Below are 22836 nucleotides of genomic sequence, written 5' to 3' on the forward strand. Positions count from 1 at the left end.
CGTTTTCGCGAAGCGGAAACCTTGTTCGTTTGGGCTTCCGGGCTTCCGGTCGGCGTGACACAGTCGTCCGCGTGCACTATCTCTGGTGGATTCGTGTGTTGTTCGAGTCGTCATTCTTGCGTCGTCCTGCGAGTGGAAACGAGTCTAAAGTCCTCGAAGTAAGTTCTTCATTGTGTGAATGTTTGGACGTTACGACTGTTGAAGTTTTGACGGACGAAATGATGAACGACTGCCAAACTGGGCACGACTGTGTGTTTGCGCGTGTTTATTAGTACCCTAGCTTAGCTTACTTAGCTTTACATTTAACCACCCCCACTTATTATCTTACGCTTTACAATGAGCGATTTACAATTTTTTCCAAATTGTTTTATGTCTTTCTAATTAAAGAAATGCATTCTGCAACTTTCTTTGTATTTGCAGCTAAAGAAAATGTGCGTTCTCAATTTCTAATCTTTTCGTATTTATTATATTTTCAGCTAATATTGTAGACTATTTTTTATTTCACCACTGAGTGTTATTTCAATGAATTTTCTAATAATTGTCCACGTTATTGCTCCCGCTCATACTTTTGATGCATACAATTTCCACAATTTGTTTTTGGGGGAACATTTTATGTCAGGACAACTTGGTGGTATATAAATTACTTAATAGTTAAGTACTGGTTCTGGTATTCACGGTGGTATTCAACGTCTCTATTTTCGTCAGATCTAAAAACTAAAGAATTTTGTGGTTTTCTTCCAAGTTAACAAATTACAATTTATGTACAGACATAAAATCATGGATATATATATGTTTGTATGTAGAAAAGTCAGTGTAGTTTTCATCTATTTTTAAATCGATCCAAAATTTGTTGTCTTTTTTTGCATTATTTGTGTGTCTTTTGTCGACTGTTTGTTTCAGGTTTTGGCCATTGTTCTCCCTTTGTGGGCCATAATCTCTTTTGAATCCGGCAACAAGCAAGCTACCAGTTAGCTGTGAAGTGGGCCTACGCTTTGACGCGGTGCTTCTCCGGAGCCGCAAGGCGAGCATGGAGGCCTGGTGGCCAAAGAAGTTCGCGTGCGTTTCCGACGAACCCATCTACCTCCTGGACATGGCGCTGCACCCGGCCGGTGCCGCCTCGGCCGCATCGTGTTCCGACCTGGCGCTGCGGCTTTACGACCAGGCCACGCTACGACCGGTGGGCGAGTGTCGTGGGCACATCGGCCGTGTGTGCGGGCTGACCTTTGCTCATGCGGGGCACGACCTCCTCTACTCGGCGTCCGAGGATGGGACGGTCCGGGCCTGGGACGTCCGCCGCCCCGGCGGTGCCGCAGCCCAGGTGTTCCGTGGCGACCGGACCCACAGCTTCTGTAGCTTTGACCTTAGCTGTGGCGACGTGCTGCTCTGCGCCGGCACTTCGGTCAGTATACCCCGTCGTCTTGGACCGGGCCATCTCGTGCCGTGAGAGCACAAAGGAGGTGACTCGTGGGGCATAGGTTCAGGACATAGGACAGATTAAGAGTGCAGGTAAAGGCAAAAAATATAAGAACAAGGGGGACTGGTCACCGCGCACTCAATATTAGGGCACAAGCATGCAAAGGACAGACCTGTTGCCACTCAGCATTACGTTGGACTTGCACGTGATGGAATGGTCGTGAGTTCATGCCAGGGCACTTACAGAGATGAAAGGTGGACTGGTCACCAGCCCAAAGGTGGACAACCAGTCAGATGATGCTGGGAAAGCAACTGAAAGAAAGTTTGCATTTCATTTGTCATGAGTTGCCGCTCTGGGGCTGCCCCTCACAAACGACAAAAGAAAGCAAGACGCTTCACTGAATGAAATGAACGGCCTGTGGGTTTTCATTTCTCGCTTTTTTTTTGCCTAAGCACAAGCGAGTGATGCCAGAACCACAGGACCCACTTTGAGTTTGCGCTCCATTTGAGTTGGTCACCCCTGAATTCAAACTGGCTCGCTGCCTGTTGCCAACAGCATTTTCGTTTTGGCGGTTTGAGTCTTGAGCAAGACCAGCAGGAAAACAACAAAGCCAAGCTCTCTGCTGGTTTTGAACTCGTATGAACAAGGTATCCACCAGACGGCAAGACGGGTCCATTGAGCCGCCGCGCCCTGCCAGAAACCACTTCCAAGGCATCAGTCTTCATGGACTGTAATCTTTGCAAAGATTTTTTTCTGAATTGGGCCTTCTCATCACCTTGGTCCCGCAGAGCATGCAACCGTAGTTACTGCGGCTGGTCTTCCTGACAGTGGCCATCAAATCAAAGATTCCTCGCGCATGACTCCAATTACTCAAGGACTGGTCTCATCACATGAGTTTGTCTTGGGGCCATCCACCCCAAAAGGGGGAATGTGCAGAAGAAAGTTTTGGTTGGCAAAGCATGTCAGAGCTTTGTGTGTCTCCGGTTGATTTTTCTCCTTGTCTTTTGCGTGGCTCAGCTGGTGGACGAAGACAGCCTGTTGATGTTCTGGGACAGCAGGAAGCCCAACACGGCCCCACTGGGCGTGTACTCTGAGTCGCACAGCGATGACATCACGCAGGTGCGCTTCCATCCGCACGACAAGGACCGGCTGGCATCGGGCTCCTCCGATGGCCTGGTGAACGTGTTCGACCTGCGACGCGGCTCAGAAGAGGAAGCGCTGCTCTGCACATGCAAGGACGACTCGGCGGCGGTGTCCGTGTGCTGGGCGAAGGCTGACGGCAGCCACCTGCTGTGCCTCAGCCCCGACGAGGGACTGCGCCTGTGGGACCTGCGCCAGCTGGACACTGACCGACCCCTTGCTGTCTATAATTGCCCGGACGTGTGCCGCCTGGAACTGGTGCCGGGCGGGCGGCGCCTGGACTACCTGGTGGGCGGGGCTTGGCTGGAAGGACCAGGCAAGTTGCTGGTGGTGGGCGGGGACAAGGGCGGCGACATCTGCCTGATGGAGTGCGACGGCGACGGGCTGCATCTTCTTGCGAGCCTCCGCGGGGGACACGCTGCCACTGTCAGGTGTTTCGCGTGGGACGAGGCCAGGGGGATGCTGATCACCGGTGGGGAGGATGCCCGGCTGTTGCGATGGAAACCGGGGGGAGGCGAGGACAACGAGAATTCTTCTGCCTTTAAACTCAAATGGAGTCCGCACGTAATAGTGGAAATCCAAAAATAGGCCACTGTAATAACAAAATACATGTACTTATCTTTAAATTGTATTTTAACCTGGGATTACTTGCATCAAAATCCCAAAAAACAACTTTTTTTAACTCAGGAGAAAACGTTCTACAAGGCGACACATACCTGACGTGATTTAGCTACAAAGTGAATATCGGGCTGTGGTGAACTCCTCATGCTACTTCCATTGCATCTGACTGACTTAATGTTTTTTCTCTTTGAAAACCGTTGACAAAGTGAACCAATAAGTCTCAACAAAATAAAGTATTTGATCTTGAACTGATTGTGGAATTTTTCAAATGCATTAACACTACATTTCAAGATTTTTCACCACCCCTGGCTTTCAGCTCATCAGTACGTTACTTATGTAAGCGGGACATTGGGTGGCGACCGGTCTGGGGTGTATCCCGCCTTTTGCCCAGTCAGGATTTACCGGGTCAAGACCCCAGTGTGAACGCCCACGACCGTGGCAAACCTGCCAAGTCAAGTCCACGTCCAGCGATAGTGACTTCCAAAGCATTTAAAAAAAAAAAAAAAAAAATTCAAATGTGGTGAGTGGTGTCACCGTGTTGCTAGCTTTAATCTGGCGCCTAATGCTCGTAGCGCTGAAGAATGAGAATGGTGGCAGCAGGGGCAGGGCCGCTGTGGACAGGTTTGTCCTCATTCCGAGCCAACTAACGTCGAGCTTAAAGCTCCTTCTCTCCCAGCCTGCGTCAGTGCCTTTTATTCTTTCCTTGTTTGCTGCGGGCTCCTCCTCTGCCGGACCCGCAACGTCACAACCTAGCCCCGCTCCGCCCAATGACTGACGCATTCGTCTTCCAATTGCAATGGCGGTTGTCGCCCAGGGTGACCAATGGGCGCGACGGAAGATACCGAGCATGTTCGTGTGCTTTGCGTAGTGTGTGCGGTGGTGTTGACAATAGGTGCCGAAAAGCAGCAACACAGATTCCGACTCGAGAGGAGAAGGACCCTCGCAGCCGGACGCGAGCGTCAGCATCATCATAATCATCATCAGCAGCAGGACGCAAAGCGGAAGGACTGGGAATGTAAAAGCCATCTTTGGCTTTCTCCATGGCAGTTTGAGGGTTGTTCGCTCGGCAGGAGACCCGCCGCAGGCCGACAATCTGCCTCATTCCTCCTCCAACTCCTTCTCCTACTCCGCTGCCGCCGCCGCCGCTTGGGAAAGGCTGCCTGCACCGAGCTGGAGGTAGCCCCGCAATTTAGCCGCTCTCCCCCCCCCACCCCCCGCCCCACCCCGCTAGATTCCCAAACATAGGATAAATCCTCGCCACCGTCTCCGTTGCGAAGCGCAGACGATCAAGGTAAAGTACTCCCCCACCCCCACACCATCTCCTTCTCCTCCGCCCCCAAGTGGAGCTAACAGCGGCTTGTCGGGACTCGGGACGGCGCGTCCAGCCTGGGCTTCAGTGCCCCCCTCCCCTCCGTCAGTGTGTCAGCTATCGCTAGCAGCATTAGCTCCGCCTCGGTTTTTACGTCTGGGATGATGGGTGACCGTCCGAACCCGCCCAGGTAAAGTGTTTCGGCTCAGCAGAACCTTACTGACTTGATTTGTGTTTCATGTGTTCGTTCGTGTCCTGATGATGTTGTCTTATGCTTGGTCGGGAACGACGACGTGCTAGCGCGATAACAGCTAGCTAGCTAGCCAACTCGTTAGCCACTCGGCTCACCTCATCTTAGCTTCGCCTAGCTGCGAGACAGCAGCAGCATTTCCATATTTGGGGTAACTCTAAGTAATCAAAGTTGCCTGACGCCCCTCAGATGTCTCGCGTGCGCGTGGAAATCGAGCGTCCGGCAAACTGCGGCCAACGGCAACCAGGTCAATCAAGGAGCCAAACGGGAGGTTACCGTGTCAAGTGGCTAAGTGCTAGCTGTCAAGTTTGGAAGGCTGGAGCTCGGTAGGCCAGAAAGGAGCTGGAAAGAGAGCCTCAAGGAGCCCGGTTGCAGTCAGTTTGCTTAACCTTGTGGAAAGCTCCACTACAACAATTCCCGATATTGTCACGAAAACGTGTACACGATCCGTCAACAGTTGTCACGCTCAGGCGGGCCCTTGGTTTCAGTTGCGATGGGACGTCACTGACTCATGTTGTTAAAGACAAATGCACGCAAGTTTGCTACTTGGTCTGGAATGCAGCACGAGTAAGAAGACTTAAAAGTCATCAGGTTGAAGATTGCTGGTAGGGGAAATTACCACTATATCTCCAAACACTTAGGCCTGGTATACATGTAGAGATGATTTTAATATTGGAAATAAATAAATAAATTTTTTGTTTGGACACTTACAGAGTCCGACAGCAACAAATGTCAGGCATGCGTGCAACCCTTTTGCGTGCCAGCAATGTCTCCACAAACATTAAAATTATGTCCATCACCAGCCACCCCAAAGCACGTATTGGGAGGCACGAGTCTATCCGGTGTCATCTCGCCAAAGCCAAGAAGAACGCCTTGTCCCGGCCGTGCGCCTGCCAATGCTACCTGTGAAAATGCTCCGATTCCGGGCTGTTGTCTTAATGCAAAGTCACTTGGTGTCAAGGTTTGGGGTGTGACTGTATTCTGCTTGAATCGGGCTTTCATGATAGGTGGCACGTTCACCCCACAGTTAAGAAGGTGTGGGTTCGATTCCACCTCCAGCCCTCCCTGTGTCGAGTTTGCATGTTCTCCCCCTGCTCGCGTGGGTTTTCTTCGGGCACTCCGGTTTCCTCGCACATCCCAAAAACTGCTTGGTAGGCCGATTGAGCACTCCAAATTGCCCCTAGGTGTGGGTCCGCGTGCGGATGGTTATTAGTCTCTGTGTGTGCCTGGCAACCAGGTCAGGGTGGCCCCCGCCTACTGCCCGATGACTGCTGGGACAGCCTGCGACCCCCGTGGGGACAAGCGGTATAGAAGATGGATGGATGGATGGATGGATGGATGGATGGAATGGGCGGGGTTTCACAATCTTCACGCCGCCATTGGAAAGCCCATGGGCACCAAAGGAAAGGGCGTACAATCTCGAGGAACTCGTTTCACGTTTTGTTCTTGAGCGCAGACGGGAGCCGAGTAGCGTCTTGCAACGGTGAGCTCGCCTCACTTAGTCCGAGCGAGATCCGGCCAGGTTCAAGTGATCCCAAAGCTGACCTATTTGCAGGCAGCCACGACGATGTATTGTGTCAGATGAATGTGTTTCTGTCAGATGAATGTATTTCTGTTTGTTGCCCGTCACATTCCACCCCAAAAAGCCAACAACCAATGGCGGCTCATTTTTAAGAAATACCTCCTTCCCTCTGCCGAAGCTGAAATTGTGGCAGTGTTTGATTCTTCTGGCCTTGACTTGACGCCTGTTTTCCATGCAAATGTTCAATCTGTTTGAGAATTGATAGCTAACTTCGCTGTCAAAGGATGTCCTCGAGTGATTTTTGCTCAAAGATGGACTCTGTTGCAACGACTCTGCTGTTTGTGGTGGTTGTGCCCCCCCCAGGCCGATGTTTGCTTGGCATGACGTTCCTCTTTGAGGAAACGGGCCTCTGTATGGCCAAAGCATAGTTGGATCCTTGTAAAAATAGCAGGCTCCACCCACTCTGCCCTCTGAACATGAAACCGTGACTGCATGTTGGAAAGCGCTCGCTCGCTGGCTGGACAGCTCCTAGTTTTCGTTGATGATGGTGTCTTAGCCTGCATCGACCTCCGCCTGTCTCGGGCCGCGGCTACGCCGCTCGCTTGGACGGCGAACACAATTGACCGGTCCGACTTGGACAAAAGCAAACGATTCCATAAGAAACTTTTGTCTTTGCAGTATGCGTATTGCATGGGCCAATAATCACCGCAGCAATATTTTTTCAATGTAGTGCAGCCCTAACGTGGTTCTCCGTGTCAGCTTCTCTTCTCCTACTGTTTCGCCCTCGATAAAATAGGGCATCCATAAAAATTGGTTCTCGGGCCAGGCCTGCCTGCATTGCAGTCACATGGCGTGGTGGCCCACCTCTGCTCAAAGGAAGCATGTCCTGTGGGAAAACGTGTGTGTGTGTGTGTGTGTGTGTGTGTGTGTGTGTGTGTGTGTGTGTGTGTGTGTGTGTGTGTGTGTGTGTGTGTGTGTGTGTGCGTGCGTGCGTGCGTGCGTGCGTGCGTGCGTGCGTGCGTGCGTGCGTGCGTGCGTGCGTGCGTGCGTGCGTGCGTGCGTGCGTGCGTGCGTGCGTGCGTGCGTGCGCGCGCGCTAATGTGTGTCTGCATGCACGCGCATGTTGACTTTTGTATGGTTGGCTGAGGAACAGCCCCGTGATGAGTTGAACATTGCAAGACCACTTGCCTGCTTGGCATTTTTAGGGCCCGACATGGGAGAATAACAATTTGCTTGACACTCTGGGAAAACAAAGCAAAACAAAAGTGCTAATAATTGTCGGCCGAAGTAGGACATTTGCAAACGACCGCTTTGCCTTGGAAAGCAAAGACTGGAAAAAAAAATGCCACGTTGGTGCCTTTTCTGCACTCTGCTTGATGTTATTCCTCCATCAAGAGAAGGAAAGCACAAAATGAATGAAAAATGAAGTTAAAGAAAGAATGGACACATTTCTGAAAAGGTAGTTGAGTTTTTTTTGTCCCATTCATCGACGATGAACACAATTGACGCAGGAATCCGTCATTCAAATAATCATGAGTTGCAGCTTTAATAAGGCTCGCGCGCGTCTGTGCATGCGCGTGTGAGTGTGTGACTTCCTGTTAGAGCAGGCCTTCCTCTTGCTTTCTCTCCCTCGCTCTCTTTTCTGTCTGTCCTTCTCTCTCGCCCTCTCTTCCCTTCTTTGTGTCTCTGGTCTTTCTGCGTCCGGGCCTCTGCCCCCCCTTCTTTTCCCGCTGTAAGCCCCCCCCCCCCCCCTTTCAGGCTGCTTATGTAAGAGCCAGAGCCAAAGTCTCTCGCATCGTCCTGCGTGCTTCCCCTCCTCCTTCCTCTGCTTCTCCTTGATTTTGCCGTTGTGCGCTTCTCGCGGTGACCGTAGTTGTTTTTGTCAGGGAGACAGCGAGGGACGGATGGTAGTGCACGGGGAGGGCGCCGCCCCTCCGCCGCACAGGTGAGGCCACGAAGGGCGTTTGTTTGATCGGGATGATGAGTTTGCGTGCACGAGTTTATTGGAGCTTGTCGATTGGCTTCCGGTGTTTTGCTATGGGCGGCAAATATCATCAAAATGGCTGCCGCCGCACAGCATTGATGTTCGTTGGTACATGTCTCATTTACCACACGGTCAAGGCGTGATGAGTCAGCATCTTTTTAGGATCGATAATGGTGTTGTCTTTTTTCAGAGCGGCAGTCCTGGTAGGAAAGGCCTGTTGTTGCCGCGGCGACGCACAGCGTGTGCCGATTAGCGGCGCATCGGACGGCCGCTATGTTTGGCTCTTTGATTGGGAAGACGTCAGCGAGGTGCCCTTCTTAGCCTTGTGAGCTAATCCCAGATTTTTGGTGACGTCACACACTCAGGCGCCGTCCTCCTGGGCTCCACGCCGCCGCCTGGTTTCATCAACACGTGTGTGCAGTGATTGACCCGTTGCTAAATGTGAAGCGCTTTGATATAGCTGTGGCGTTTGTAAAATGCGCAATAGAAATTCAGTTGGATTGGATCCCTAACACTTTTTCCTTGCGTGATTTGTATGAACAATTTCAAAGGATCAAATTGGGTATCGGCACAGATGCCGGGTTTATTCCGAGTTCTGAGCTCATGTGGTCATTTACAATCAGGATTTAAATTTGAAGGTAAATTGCTGTTGGATATATTGGTATTTATTTAAAATGATCTGTCACTTTTTTAGCGGGGGTTCAAAACACTCATGGTATGGGCACTTGGTATCGGTGATTAGTAAAGGTTCAAGTCCTCGTTCTATCGGTCTGGGTAAAAAGTGCTATCTCACACTCCCTAAAATGGATTGAAGGGGGGTCCTTCAAGATTAAGCAGCAGCTGTTTTTTTGGCAGTGCGTGTTAGATGGTGTTGTAATATCATAAGGGACCAGGCCTTGTTGCGTTGCCGTCTGGGGCTTTAATGCAAATAAGGGGAAGTCACGGCTCGGCGGCTGTGGCAAGTCAGCGCACCTTGCTGCACTTTGCTGAGGTCCCGGCCCGTTTGAAGCTCCTTGCGAGCCAATGTCGGCATTGCCTCTGCGCTTGCAACCTGTCGGCCGACTTTGAGGTCGAAGCGCACCACGCCTCCTCAACGTAGCGCAGCTTGTCCTTTTTGTGCGCTTTCAATAATCCATGTGGCCGCGCTTGTTCCCTAGCAGGGCGATGTCCTCGGCAGCTACCACGCCTCCATCGGTGGACAAAGTGGATGGCTTTTCCCGCAAGTCTGTCAGGAAGGCCAAGCAGAAGCGCTCACAGAGCTCGTCCCAGTTCCGCTCCCAGGGCAAACCCATCGAGCTCACGCCGTTGCCGCTGCTCAAGGGTAAGCCTCCGCTGCTGCCGCCGCCGCGTGTGCCTACGTGCATGCGTACCTACGTGCGTACCAAGTCTTGCTGCTCAGGCCTTCTTAATCTCAAACTCTTTATTGTTCTGCTCATCGATTCGCCTAAAGCTTTTCCCCACGAACCGAGTTGCGGCCGCCCCCAGCTCGCAACGACATGACGTTGCTAGGGCGCCATCTTGCTACATCGTAGCACCCAAAAAGGTGGGCACCCATCTATCTGTTCATGTAAAGCAAAGCCGCAGCGGTCGCAGAAATAACAGGCATTAAACAGGCATTAAACTGACTCAAATGGTCGGCAAAACATAGTCTCGCGAGAGGCATCCCGCAAAGACGTGCCCTGGGCTGCTTACTTTGAACTGAATTGGCGCAGTCCAACGCAAATAGTGAAACGGCGTCTCTGGCCGAGAATATGTCGCGCTTGCTTATTTTGCCGTGGAAATTGCAATTCTTGCAGTGGAGCACAGGTGTCAAACTCAAGGGGCCAGATACGGCCCGCCGCATCATCTTATGTGGCCCGCGAAGACAAATTGTGCATCAAATTCGTGTCATTACTCGAATTGCATTTGTCTTCACTTTTAATTGTCTTTTTTTTTTTTATATATTTGACCAGTTTTTACTCATCTGATTTGAAAACAAGTTATTTGTCAGTTTGTTTTGTAGCTTTTACTGTATATAATATGAGGTGCTCATACATTTATTTGGGTTGTCATAATGGCCCTCCGAAAGAAGCTATGACGACAATGTGGCCCGCGAAAAAAATGAGTTTGACACCCCTGCAGTAGAGCATGAAAATGTCATTTTTTAAAACATCGCAATTGTATTGATAGCGGAAGGGAAGGGCACAATGAAGCCGGATTCGGCACCTTATGTGGCCACTGGGCTGTTCTCGAGGAGGAAAACGGCCGAGGGTGAAGTTGCCTGGAGGGGCCAGCGAGGCGTGATGACTCTGAAGCTTTCGGCCCCTGGCGATTGCAAACAGATTGTCCGTACGGCAGCGGGATCGCTCCCGGAGAGCTTTTAAATTTTTGTGCCGCAGTTGAAGACGTTTGCAGCGAGGGCGCTCGTTGCTCAGTTGTCATGGCAACAGAGCCTGAAAGACACGTCATCACGTTGACATTGCCGCTGCGTATGGCTGGCTTGATATGAAACATTCTCCATTTTTCATGCTGATGATTGAGCACTGCTTCAAGATTTACTTTGATTTTACTCCAAAGACAATCTGGATGAAGACGACTGCGTGTTGCGTTCATTGACTCGGATGCCTTCTTGGGACAGCAAAGTGGTTTTACGAGCGCACTCAAAGTTGCCCCGGATGGCCCCATCCATTCATCCATACTCCCATGATGAACATTTTTTCTATATGTTCTTTGCAAACGCTTTTTATCAGCACGAAAGCTTGATGGCCAGCTGGGCAGCCAGGAGAGGCAAAGTGCCGCATAAATGCACACGCAAATCTTGTCCACTGTTCCTTTTGTCATAGTGGACTAATGTCAGTAACCCTTGTTGCCTGTATTGAAAACATTTGTCATCTCTGCAAATAACACGTTTCTCTCTCCTATAAAAAACTGTTTGCGAGCGCTCCATCCAAACATCGCTGACTTTGGCACACAATGGTCCGGAATGGATCCTCGCCATCCAGAAACCTTTGAACCTTTGATCTTAGACTGAGGCTGTCAGTCACTGCTCTATTGTCAACTTTGCAGGGAATCTTCCTTTTCCCACCGGCTACATTTTGGCACGACGTGTCCATGCCTGTCCATGTCCGTCTGAGCTTCTTGGTCATCAGGTTCAAGAAGAGGGCCTCAAAATAGCTGCATTGAGACGTACGCGCGAGGCCACCTGCCCCATTTGACAGCCCGAGACCGCCAACCATCATGACCCCCCCCCCCCCCCCCCCCCCCGAGAGAAACCCGAGCCACGGGGTCTCCCTTTACATTTCCCCGGTGGCAACACTTGCTCCAAGCAAGCCACAAGAGGCGCGCCGCCAAACTTGTCGTCCACATGTTGGCAGCCAAGCCACGTTCACCACCGCATTTCGCCGCTGCCGAGGGAGCGATGGCGTCGGGGCTCCAGGTGGGTGTCCCTGGTGTTAAAGTTAGCCCGGCCTGCCAGGCCCGCCCGTCACTCCGAACCTTGAAATGGCCCCGGCTGCTGTCTCAATGGAAAAGAGAACTTCTGACGCAGTCAGTGGAACGTTCATCCCGTGAGTGAGGCGAAAGCGCAGCTCGGCTTGCGCTCATTGTGCAAGGGACATTTTGTGGCGCGACCTTGATGTCTTTGCGAACGGTCCGCTTGCGAGTCAAGCACATGGACTTGTGTGGTTTACCATCCTCTGAGCACCGTACGCGGCAACGCCTCCCCAAAGTTATGCCACTCTGCGCTTGCCAACCGGGAAAGGCCACTCCTGCCAGAAGGGGCGCGACCCCCCATTTTAAAACACCTGTTAGCGACATCCGGCATGCAGGCTTCCCCGTGGCTCTAAGCCCGCTTGGGAAAGCATCCCCGATAAAGAATGCCATCGCTCAATTGCCGTTTGTCTGTCGGGAAGCGACGTGGCCGCTTGGGAAGAGCATACCCGTTGATTGATTGACATTTGTCTGTGTGTCTGGCCGTCCGCAGACGTGCCGGCGCCGGAGCAGCCAGAGCTGTTCCTGAAGAAGCTGCAGCAGTGCTGTACCGTCTTTGACTTCATGGACACGCTGTCAGACCTGAAGATGAAGGAGTACAAGCGCTCCACGCTCAACGAGCTGGTGGACTACGTCACCGTCAGCCGCGGCTACCTGACCGAGCAGGCCTACCCCGAAGTGGTGAAAATGGTGAGCCAGCACCGTCAGTGCCGGCGCCAGCGCCATCCCCCGTCCTCACCTGGCCCCCTTTTGCTTCCAGGTGTCTAACAATATATTCCGGACCCTCCCGCCCAGCGACAGTAATGAGTTTGACCCCGAAGAGGACGAGCCCACGCTGGAGGCGTCCTGGCCTCACTTACAGGTGAGTGAGCGAGTGCCTGTTCGCCCACTGTGCCTCTTGGCTTTGGGCCTCGCTCCGCCTGCTGCGCCTCTCGGCTTTTGGTCTGCCTGCTCCGTTACATCAAGGTCTGTGCCACTGACGGCCCTTGTCTTCCTTGTCCTCAGCTGGTCTACGAATTCTTCATCCGCTTCTTGGAGAGCCAGGAGTTCCAGCCCAGCATTGCCAAAAAGTACATAGACCAGAAGTTTGTCCTGCAGGTGCGCCCAGCCACATCCACACTGCCACGCGTTGACATCCACACAATCCAAAAAACAAAAGCTTCACATTTGTGTGACCCGATGGGGAGCCGGGGTCGCCAAAATGTCACTCACACAAGTGGCGGACAACTCGCCAGGTGGCGGCCTAATGTTTGCCTCTGCCGTGTCCCGCCAGCTCCTGGAGCTGTTTGACAGCGAGGACCCTCGGGAGCGAGACTACCTGAAGACGGTTCTGCATAGAATCTACGGCAAATTCCTGGGACTGAGGGCTTTTATACGAAAACAGATCAATAATATTTTTCTACGGTCAGCGCACACTTTTGTCTTGTTTGCCCGTTTGCATGCTCCTGATTTTGTGATTGATCAATTTGCAAAGGTTTTGCCTTGTTTCTCTTTGCTTGTCTTCTCATGCCGACGCCTGCAGTTTTGTTTATGAGACGGAGCATTTCAACGGGGTGGCAGAGTTGCTGGAGATCCTTGGCAGGTATGTGGACCCCCACTCGTCCTGCTTGTGCAGCGTTAGCTTGGAGAGAACAAAAGCCAAGGTTAGAAGTTGAGTGGTTGTATAAATGCGGCCCCCTCTAGTGCCATGGGAAGAAATTGCAGGCCGACAGTCCCGTTGCCGTTCCATTTGAGCCCTGAAGCACTTTGGCCTTATTCCCAGAGCCGGTTCAGACCTCCATTTGGCCTAGGCAAAAATATGTCAAGGGGCCCCCCTAATTAAAGTCGTCCAGGACCAAGAAGACTAGAGAGACAAAATTTGCCTGACTCAAATTAAGTTTAATGTGAAAAAAATTACCGTATTTTTCGGACTAAAAGTCGCTCCGGAATATAGGTCGCATTAGCCATAAAATGCACAATAACGTGAAAAGAAACATACCGTAATTGCCGAATTATAAACCGCACCGGATTATAAGACGCACCAGCTAAAATTCAGGGATATTTCAGTTTTTTTCTTACATAAGCCACACGTGCACACGAGTTTTTTTTTTTTTACAAAGAAAGACAGTACATAGAAAGCCTTTTTAACGTTTTAATAACATACTTGAACATGTCTTTCTAAACATTGCCTGTGACGCAGCAGTAGTACCGCAGCAACGCGGAAGTGTGCACGTGAGTTATTAGCAAAGAAAGACTGGACACAGAAAGTTTTTTGTAAAGCTTTAATAACACACCTTAACATTTCTTTCCAAACACTGCCTGTGACGCGGCAGTAATACCGCAGCAACACGGAAGTAACACAGCAAAGTCACTGAGACGCGGCGGTAACACAGCAGCAACACAGCTGGTTAAAAAAAACATACCAGTAAAAGTGAAAAAAGAGCCGTCTTCATCTTCTTCCTGTGCACTGAAAACATCGAAGTCTTCCTCCTTAGTGTCCGATTGGAATAGCGTTAGATATCCTTCGCCTCACACTTTCTCAGTCTCTCTTTCGTTGTCGGTTTTATGCATTTCTTCGAGTGTGAAGAGGGTCTGTTCAAGCTAATCTTATTCATGCACCAACCGCTAAATTACATTAAACTAGCGAGCGACACGTATAGCTTAAAAGCGGCATCATATGCATTTCTTTTGTCCCCCATAATGACGGTTTGTGTATAAAAGCTTCCTGTCTTTGTGTGAATACGGGTGTGTGCGTGATGCACGAAATGTAAACACAAACTAGCACGTCTTCTTCGGCGCATTATCTCTTCTTCGTCTGTCTCGCTCTTGCTTCCTGCTAGAGCGCCCCCTGGAGACCGGAGGCCGTAAAAATCCATAAGTACGCTCCAGAGTAGACGCAAGATAATGTCAGCAACATCGACTGCCTTTGGCTTCAAAGCGGCATCATACGTATTTCTTTTGTCCCCCATGATGACGGTTTGTGTATAAAGGCTTCCTTTCAGTAATGTCCGTCTTGATCGCGTTCTGCGTGATGTGCGAAATGTAAACACAAACTAGCACGTCTTCTTAGGCGCATTATCTCTTCTTCGCCTGTCTCGCTCTTGCTTCCTGCTAGAGCGCCCCCTGGAGGCCGGAGGCCGTAAAAATCCATAAGTACGCCACGCCGCCGTTTAAGGTTCAAAGTAACCTTCTGAATAAAATGCATTAAAAGTTCACATTCATTACAACTTGTTTTTGGTGAGCAAAATGTCAGAAGAATTGAATTTAAATGCTGATTGGGTTTTTGAGTGACATGGCAGAGTAAGAGAAAGGGTTTAGAGCACAGGTGTCAAACTCAAGGCCCGGTGGCCAGATACGGCCCGCCACATCATTCATTTTATGTGGCCCGCGAAGACAAATAGTGCATCAAATTGGTGTGTCATTACTAGAATTGCAAAATGTCTTCACTTTTAATATCTTTTTTTTTTAAATATTTGACCAGTTTTTACTCGTCTGATTTGAAAACGAGTTATTTGTCAGTTTGTTTTGTAGCTTTTACTGTATATAATAGTGCTAAGAGCAAAAGTGATCAAGTCATCACAAAAATCACGAAAAAAATCTTATAAGCCGCACCTGACTATAAGCCGCAGGGTCCAAAATTTTGGAAAAAGGTCGCGGCTTATAGTCTGAAAATTACGATATATAAATCGCTCCGGAGTATAAGTCGCATTTTAGGGTAAATTTATTAGACAAAATCCAACACCAAGAACAGACATGAACGAGCAACAACAGGCTAAACCAGGGGTGGGCAATTAATTTTTACAAGGGGCCACATGAAAAACCTGAGTTGTGTGAGAGGGCGATAACTTAAACCTGCTCAATTTTCTTCCATTGTAAAATGCACTAAATTATTTATTTTAAATAGTTGGTACTGGTAATTAGAAGAATACAATTATTCTGTTTATATTTATATTAAGCTATGTGACATTGTGGTGTAAAGGTCAAATAAAAAAACAATTATTAATCAGTACAATTTATTATTAACTTCTTTAACTTTTCCTCAAATGACAAAGCCGCTCCATCTCTGGGTGTGAAGTTTGATTAAAAAGTCCTTGTTGGGCTTGCAGTTTTGCTAGCAATGCATTAGCCTGTGATGCGCCCTGTTTATCAGACATGTATTTTTTTCATGCTTGGTCGTGTAATGGCGACTCAAATTATATTCTTTAAACACAGCGACCTGTGTACCACAAATCAGGCACATGGCTTTACCTTTCATTTCTGTAAAGAAATACTTGGCAGTCCATGTCTTGTTGAAAACATGGCGCTCCTTGTCAACTTTTCTTTTCTTCGCGTTAGCACACATTTTGAGGGCAGCATTACTTTGCGCTTTTCACCTACACGCACAGCTCACATGCATGCACGCTACACGGAAGTGAGACGCCTTTCAAAATAAAAGCGAAACAGTTGTATTGTATGCACAACACAATTTTATTTTTTTTTAAAATTATGATTGGCCTCCTGCGGGCCGGACAGGGACGCACAAAGGGCCGGATATGGCCCGCAGGCCGTAATTTGCCCAGGTTTGAGCTAAACGATAGGTATGCTAACGTGACATAAACACAAACGAAGAGCTGAGAACAGGCCTTGTTAGAGTGGTGCTCACTAACTTATTTTTGCAAGAACCACACGGGAGACAGTATGCCCTTTTTAAGCACTTGCAAATGGAGTCATTCGTCGCTGTGCGTACAGTGATGATTGAATGAGGTCTGACTCAGGGCTCTTGCAAGAGCATTTTTATAGAGAGAAATAGGGTGGGGGTGAGAGGGGACAGGATGGAGTTGAAGCCCCTGACCTCTGGTCAAAGCATATCAGGGGGTGTTTTACAACGTTGCGTAAGATAGGACAAGCTAGGTTATTTATTACAGGTTACATTCCAACATAAGCATAAAACTAATCTATCAACCCTAACATATATCTATCAACCCTAACAGGCCTAGCGTAACATTCAGAGATATTCAAATAACTATTACATAAATAACACGTTTATAAAACCATCTGTGTTACTCCAATTCATTAAATCCATCAATCGTCCTTTGTTAACAATGCCGGACGGCTGCACGCCGCTGACGGCGCTTGCACTTCAAAATATTCCACAGGCCCATATAACGATATATAAATTATATATCAAATAACTATTATATGAGCAATAATATTGTCAAACATCTGTCACTCCAAATCATTAAATCCATCGATCAAATTCCTCGTTCTTTGTCAACAACGCCGCGCGTGCGCCCTGACGTCAGCCTCGTCATTATTCCACAGATCTTGTATATAACTATATTGTAGCGTTAACAAACTAGAAGGGTTTAACAAAACAAAAGTTCAACGAACCAACAACGACTGAACTGTAACGATAAAAACATATACAAGTTGCGACACGAAATAAAATATATCAAATAACTATAACACAAATAGTTCACCGTCACACCGCCCCAAGCACCGGCGCTGACTTCCAGGCATGTGGCGGTATGGACTTCCATCCCCGGAGATGGCACTTCCAGCCGCGGAGGTGGAAGAGGGCTCCATAGAATAGGACCGGGCGTGCGTAAAAGCCATGTCTGAGCCCCAGCCACCGTCCCCGGACAGCTACCCGGCCGAGCGCCGGCCCCTGACATCCATCCACGGAGGTGAAAGAGAGCTCCGTAGAGTAGGACCGGGGGTGCGTAAAAGCCATGTCCGAGCCCCATCCACTGTCCCCGGACAGCCACCCGGCCGAGCGCCAGCCCCCGGCTTCCATCCACGGAGGTGAAAGAGAGCTCTGTAGAGTAGGACCGGGCGTGTGTAAAAGCCATAATAGTTTTTCAAACCTTCTGTGTCACTCCAAATCATTAAATCCTTCAAACACTTCGTCCTCCGTGTCACTTACAAACAAAGCCGCTAATGATGCCGGTAGTACATGAGGCCCTTCGTCATCCTGTGATCGAATCTTTGTCCTTTATGTAAACAACCGCTGACGTCACTTGAAATTCAAATTACAGTAATCCCTTGCTACATCGCGGTTCGTTTATCGCGAATTCGCTTATTTTTTTATTTTATTTTTTCAATTTTGAAAATTTGTGAAAACATTCACATATAAGTTGCTCCTTTGTACAAGTCGCCCCCCCACCCAAACTATGAAAAAAAACGTGATTTATAGTCCGAAAATTACGGTATTTAAATTCCTCAAAAATTACTTAATTTTAAATCATCCATTGCTCCACCTCTTACTCAGTAACAACATTTAAACAATTGTACAAATACAACAGGTTAGTAGATGGGTAAATAGAGGTCATTTGCAAATGTGTTTACTACGTATTGTTATTCACCTTTGTCATGGCACAATTTTCATTCATTCACCAAGAGGTCGGCATTTATTAGTCTATGGGCTATCCAAGCAAAAGCCATGCCCTCTTGTTATTGTTAACGTGTCAAATATTGATATATGGCTGGGTTGAGCTCCACATTGCTGTAGTAAGTGATTGGTCTATTACAGTGGAGAGAACAAGTATTTGATACACTGCTGATTTTTCAGGTTTTGCAACTTGCAAAGCATGTCGAAGTCTGTAATTTCTGTCATAGGTACTCCAACTGTGAGTGATGGAATCTAAAACAAAAATCCAGAAAATCACAGTAGATGATCTTCAAATAATTAATTTGCATTTTACTGCATGACATAAGTATTTGATCATCTATCAACCATTAAGAATTTTGGCCCTCACATACCTGTTAGTTCTTCTTTAAGAAGTCCGCCTCTTCTCCACCTATATTAACTGCACCTTTTTGAACTCGTCACCTGTATAAAAGACACTTGTCCACACACACAATCAATCAGACTCCAGCCTCTCCACGATGCCCAAGACCAGAGAGCTGTGTAAGGAGATAAGGGATAAAATTGTAGACCTGCACAAGGCTGGGATGGGCTACAGGACAATAGGCAAGTGCTTGGTGAGAAGGCAACGACTGTTGGTGCAATTATTAGAAAATGGGAGAAATTCAAGACGACGGTCAATCTCCCTCGGCCTGTGGCACCATGCAAGATCTCACCTCATGGGGCATCAGTGATCATGAGGAAGGTGAGGAATGAGCCCAGAACTACACGGCAGGACCTGGTCAATGACCTGAATAGAGCTGGGACCACAGTCTCAAAGAAAACCATCAGTAACATACTACGTCGTCCAGGATTAAAATCCTGCAGTGCACGCAAGGTGCCCTTGCTCAAGCCAAGGCCCGTCTGAAGTTTGCAAATGACCATCTGGATGATCCAGAGGAGGAATGGAAGAAGGTCATGTGGTCTGATGGGACAAAAATAGAACTTTTTGGTTTAAACTCCACTCGTCATGTTTGGAGGAAGAAGAATGATGATGAATACAACCCCAAGAACACTATCCCAACTGTGAAGCATGGCGGTGGAAACATCATTCTTTGGGGATTCTTTTCTGCAAAGGGAACAGGACGACTGCACCGTATTCAGGGACGGATGAATGGGGCCATGTATTGTGAGATCTTGGCCAACAACCTCCTTCCCTCAGTAAGAGCATTGAAGATGGGTCGCGGCTGGGTCTTCCAGCATGACAACGACCCAAAACACACAGCCAGGGCAACTAAGGAGTGGCTCCGTAGGAAACATCTCAAGGTCCTGGAGTGGCCTAGCCAGTCTCCAGACCTGAATCCAGTAGAGAATCTTTGGAGGGAGCTTAAAGTCCGTGTGCAAACCTGGTCAAGAACTACAGGAAACAGCTGATCTCTGTAATTGCAAACAAAGGTTTCTGCACCAAATATCAAGGTCTGTTTTTCTGATGTATCAAATACTTATTTCAAGGAATAAAATGGAAATTCATGATTTAAAAATCATACAATATGATTTTCTGGATTTTTGTTTTAGATTACACCACTCACAGTTGAAGAGTACCTAATTACAGACTTCTACATGCTTTGCAAGTGGGAAAACCCAAAAAATCAGCAGTGTATCAAATGCTTGTTCTCCCCACTGTACATGCATTCAGTACTTTATTCAACAAAACATCGGAAGCGAAGACAGATTACTCATTGCAGCGTCCAATCACGCAGTCTGTCACGCACGCACACACACGGCACCCCTTCCTTTCTTACACTCCCTCCTCCGTTGTTTCGTTTGCACTGACGTTTCATTGGCTAAACAAATAGCTTGTCAGCTGATGGTTCCTAACTACTCCAACTTTTGAAACAACAGCAAAACATTGACAACAAAACACCCTTTCCTCTCTGACTCTCTCCCCTGTTGATTCAATTGCACAGACTTAAGTTGGATAGGCTAAATAAAACGCTAGCTTGTGGTTTTCAACCATTACCATTCAAAACAACAGTAAAATGTAAACCCTAGTTTTCAACGCATTTCCGTACTGACTGTATCGAAGACCTGGACATGTTTTAACTCGGCATTGTTGTGCAAGATTTTCACTCGTCACAAAGTCAAAAAATGCGCTTCCGCTTTATTCTCAATATTGCAGTTGAGCGGTTCTTCAGTCAGCTTTCGGAACCAGCCATAAAATCACCTCAAGTCCGAGTCACACTTTGTCAAGAGTGGTGATGAGCGCTTGTTTTTGTGTGCAGTATAATCAATGGCTTTGCTCTGCCGCTGAAGGCGGAGCATAAACAGTTCCTGGTCAAAGTGTTGATCCCGCTCCACACGGTCCGCAGTCTGTCGCTCTTCCACGCGCAGGTACACACGCGCCTCTGATGAGACGAGATGGCATGTCGGGTTCCCCGCACGTGGTGTCTCGACTGACGCCGCCCGTCTCCTCTCTTGTCTACAGTTGGCGTATTGCATTGTACAGTTCCTAGAGAAAGACCCCACATTAACAGAACCTGTGAGTATGCGTCGCCACCCTGGGACCAAATTTGAAAAGCATTGCTAGACATTAACTCTGACTAAATTGTTCAGGTCATCCGAGGATTGCTCAAGTTCTGGCCCAAGACTTGCAGTCAAAAAGAGGTGAGCCACCGCGTCTCTTCTCATTTCTTGTCTCCGCCGCTTGAAAGCCTTTGCGTGGCCGCCTCAGGTGATGTTTCTGGGCGAGCTGGAGGAGATCCTGGATGTGATTGAGCCCACCCAGTTTGTCAAGATCCAGGAGCCGCTCTTCAAACAGATTTCCAGATGCGTGTCCAGCCCGCACTTCCAGGTCTGGCTTGCCCCGTGCGCCACCTTTGCGCTCGAGCTGACTGAGGTGCCGGTGTGTGCGCAGGTGGCGGAGCGAGCGCTCTACTACTGGAACAATGAGTACATCATGAGCCTGATTGAAGAGAACTCCAGCGTCATTCTGCCCATCATGTTTGCCAGCCTCTACCGCATCTCCAAAGAACACTGGAACCCGTAAGCAAAGCGCGCCTCGCTTTCTCGAGCAAGAAAAAGTGGCTTCTTCCTTCCTCTTGAATGTCGCTAATGCCAACTGCCGCACAAGAAGAATCTCTCCCACTCTCCGAGCCGGCCGGCCCCGCCCGCTCGCTGTCCACGTTTTGCTCGTCCGCTGCAACGACGGGCTCATCTGATGACCATCCAAATCCTTGGGATCGGCCGCCTCGGAGGGGGGAAAGAGGCCGATTGACAGCCCAACTCAGGGCGAGGCAGTTTGGTTCGGGCGGGGCGGCTTTTGTTGTTGCTGTGGGAATTCTAATGTGACCGTCCCCTGTGGTGTTCCTCAGGGCTATCGTGGCGCTGGTGTACAACGTACTGAAGGCCTTCATGGAGATGAACAGTACTTTATTCGACGAACTCACCGCCACCTACAAGTCAGACCGCCAGCGGTAAGAAACACGTCAGCCTGAGTGTTGTGGCAACCGCGTGTGCCAATCCATATCCTCTAATGAGAATGCCCGCATATGCAAGTGCCTGGTCCCGGTCCTCTCCTCTGTGGCACTGAGGACAACTTGCCAGTAGCCACTTGAGGGCCACCCGTTATAAATGACTGCCCCCTTACAGCAAGTGCGCTGGATGAAATTGCGATTTGTTGTGGACTGTTGGCTCCAGGGAGAAGAAAAAGGAGAAGGAGCGCGAGGAGCTTTGGAAGAAGTTGGAGGACTTGGAGCTCAAGCGAGGCCTACGGAGTGATGGCATCATCCCCACTTAACGCTCAACCCCCCCATCCCCATCAGCCACGTCCCGCAGAACCCACCCCTCCCCAGAAACGTCTGGCCGGCGGTGTCTGCGGTTTGGATCGGGAGCTCCGCTGGTCTCTTAATTGATACTTTTTCTTTTCTTATGTTTTTTTTCTTGTGTTTGTGCGATTACTTTACAATAGATTCATCTTCACGTATATTTTCATGCTTTCAACACTGTAAATATCTTTTTTCTTTTTCCCTTCAACTGATATTATTGCAAACGGATGGAAAAAAAACATAATAAAAAACAAGAAAAAATAGAAAATGTTATGTGCTTCAAACAAACAAAAGCTTTCTTCTGTTTCACACACTTTGTGCCATTTAACCAAATATTGGATTTTCTCCCAAATGGCGTGGCGTCTCCGTCTTTTGCTTCCACGTCTTCCTCGTAAGCACTTGTAGCCAGGAAATTCTACTCTCTTTACGCCTATCCTTTCTTTCTGGTCTCCTTGTCTGCATGCGTGTGGTAAGTTGAGCGAGGGGAAAAGTCCCAGGCAGTGGTGAGAAGGACCGGGACGCCGGACCAGCGGCATGCCCGGTGACAAGCAAGGCCTGGTGCATGACGCCGCGGAACACTTCTGGAGACTACCGTGAGGAAGTCCACAGGAGACTGATGTCATGGTGTTGAGTATTGCAGCCCTCTCCTAGAAACACTTTTCATAAACTGCCGGCCGTTTTATTCACCACGTGAGTTCTCCTCGATCTTAATGGCGGCTGTTTACATTCCACCACACGCATGTGCGATCGAAGCCACGCAGCTGCTGGCTGATCAGGTAACAGACATGGAGAAAATACTACCAAACTCACTAATCATTGTTTTGGGTAATTTTAACAGGGCGAACCTCACGCACGAACTCCCCAAATACAGACAGCACATAACGTGTCCCACCAAAGGGACACAGACACTGGACCACTGCTACGCTGTAATAAAGGACGCATAGCGCTCTGTGCCCCGTGCAGCTTTAGGACGCTCAGACCACTGTCTAGTTCATCTGAT

General features: G+C 49.0%; 2 protein-coding genes across 12 annotated transcripts; both read left to right on the plus strand.

Moving 5' to 3' along the window:
• wdr89 (WD repeat domain 89) lies at positions 1 to 3423 on the plus strand. The gene is made up of 3 exons (XM_088400008.1): positions 1 to 158; positions 901 to 1399; positions 2432 to 3423. The coding sequence occupies exons 2-3, from the start codon at positions 1028 to 1030 to the stop codon at positions 3140 to 3142; spliced, it is 1083 nt and encodes a 360-aa protein (XP_088256134.1). The 5' UTR covers positions 1 to 158; positions 901 to 1027; the 3' UTR covers positions 3143 to 3423.
• Positions 3424 to 4024: 601 nt separating this feature from the next.
• On the plus strand, positions 4025 to 22104 carry ppp2r5eb (protein phosphatase 2, regulatory subunit B', epsilon isoform b). 11 transcript variants are annotated; one of them, XM_088400005.1, is made up of 14 exons: positions 8021 to 8201; positions 9398 to 9561; positions 12202 to 12398; positions 12469 to 12570; positions 12714 to 12806; positions 12982 to 13112; positions 13231 to 13290; positions 20295 to 20403; positions 20498 to 20551; positions 20626 to 20676; positions 20744 to 20863; positions 20927 to 21054; positions 21384 to 21485; positions 21709 to 22104. In XM_088400005.1, the coding sequence occupies exons 1-14, from the start codon at positions 8161 to 8163 to the stop codon at positions 21806 to 21808; spliced, it is 1452 nt and encodes a 483-aa protein (XP_088256131.1). In that variant the 5' UTR covers positions 8021 to 8160; the 3' UTR covers positions 21809 to 22104. The 11 variants fall into 11 exon arrangements, with proteins under 11 accessions (XP_088256124.1, XP_088256125.1, XP_088256126.1 ...); XM_088400006.1 differs by having other exon boundaries at positions 9401 to 9561; XM_088399998.1 differs by lacking the exon at positions 8021 to 8201 and adding an exon at positions 4025 to 4674 and having other exon boundaries at positions 20744 to 21054.
• The last annotated feature ends 732 nt before the right edge of the window (positions 22105 to 22836 follow it).

The sequence above is a fragment of the Syngnathus floridae genome, chromosome 16, assembly GCF_059516105.1.
Source record: "Syngnathus floridae isolate MCC-2025c chromosome 16, RoL_Sflo_1.0, whole genome shotgun sequence".
In the NCBI taxonomy this organism is placed as follows: Eukaryota; Metazoa; Chordata; class Actinopteri; order Syngnathiformes; family Syngnathidae; genus Syngnathus; species Syngnathus floridae.

Bases quoted from the DNA above. Each gene is read 5' to 3' on its own strand.
- ppp2r5eb (XM_088399996.1), top strand. From the start codon at position 8,161: ATGGTAGTGCACGGGGAGGGCGCCGCCCCTCCGCCGCACAG. The intron at 9,562-12,201 runs GTAAGCCTCCGC...GGCCGTCCGCAG, and splicing joins GCCGTTGCCGCTGCTCAAGG to ACGTGCCGGCGCCGGAGCAG. The intron at 21,055-21,383 runs GTAAGCAAAGCG...GGTGTTCCTCAG, and splicing joins TCCAAAGAACACTGGAACCC to GGCTATCGTGGCGCTGGTGT.
- wdr89 (XM_088400008.1), top strand. From the start codon at position 1,028: ATGGAGGCCTGGTGGCCAAAGAAGTTCGCGTGCGTTTCCGACGAACCC. The intron at 1,400-2,431 runs GTCAGTATACCC...TGCGTGGCTCAG, and splicing joins TGCTCTGCGCCGGCACTTCG to CTGGTGGACGAAGACAGCCT.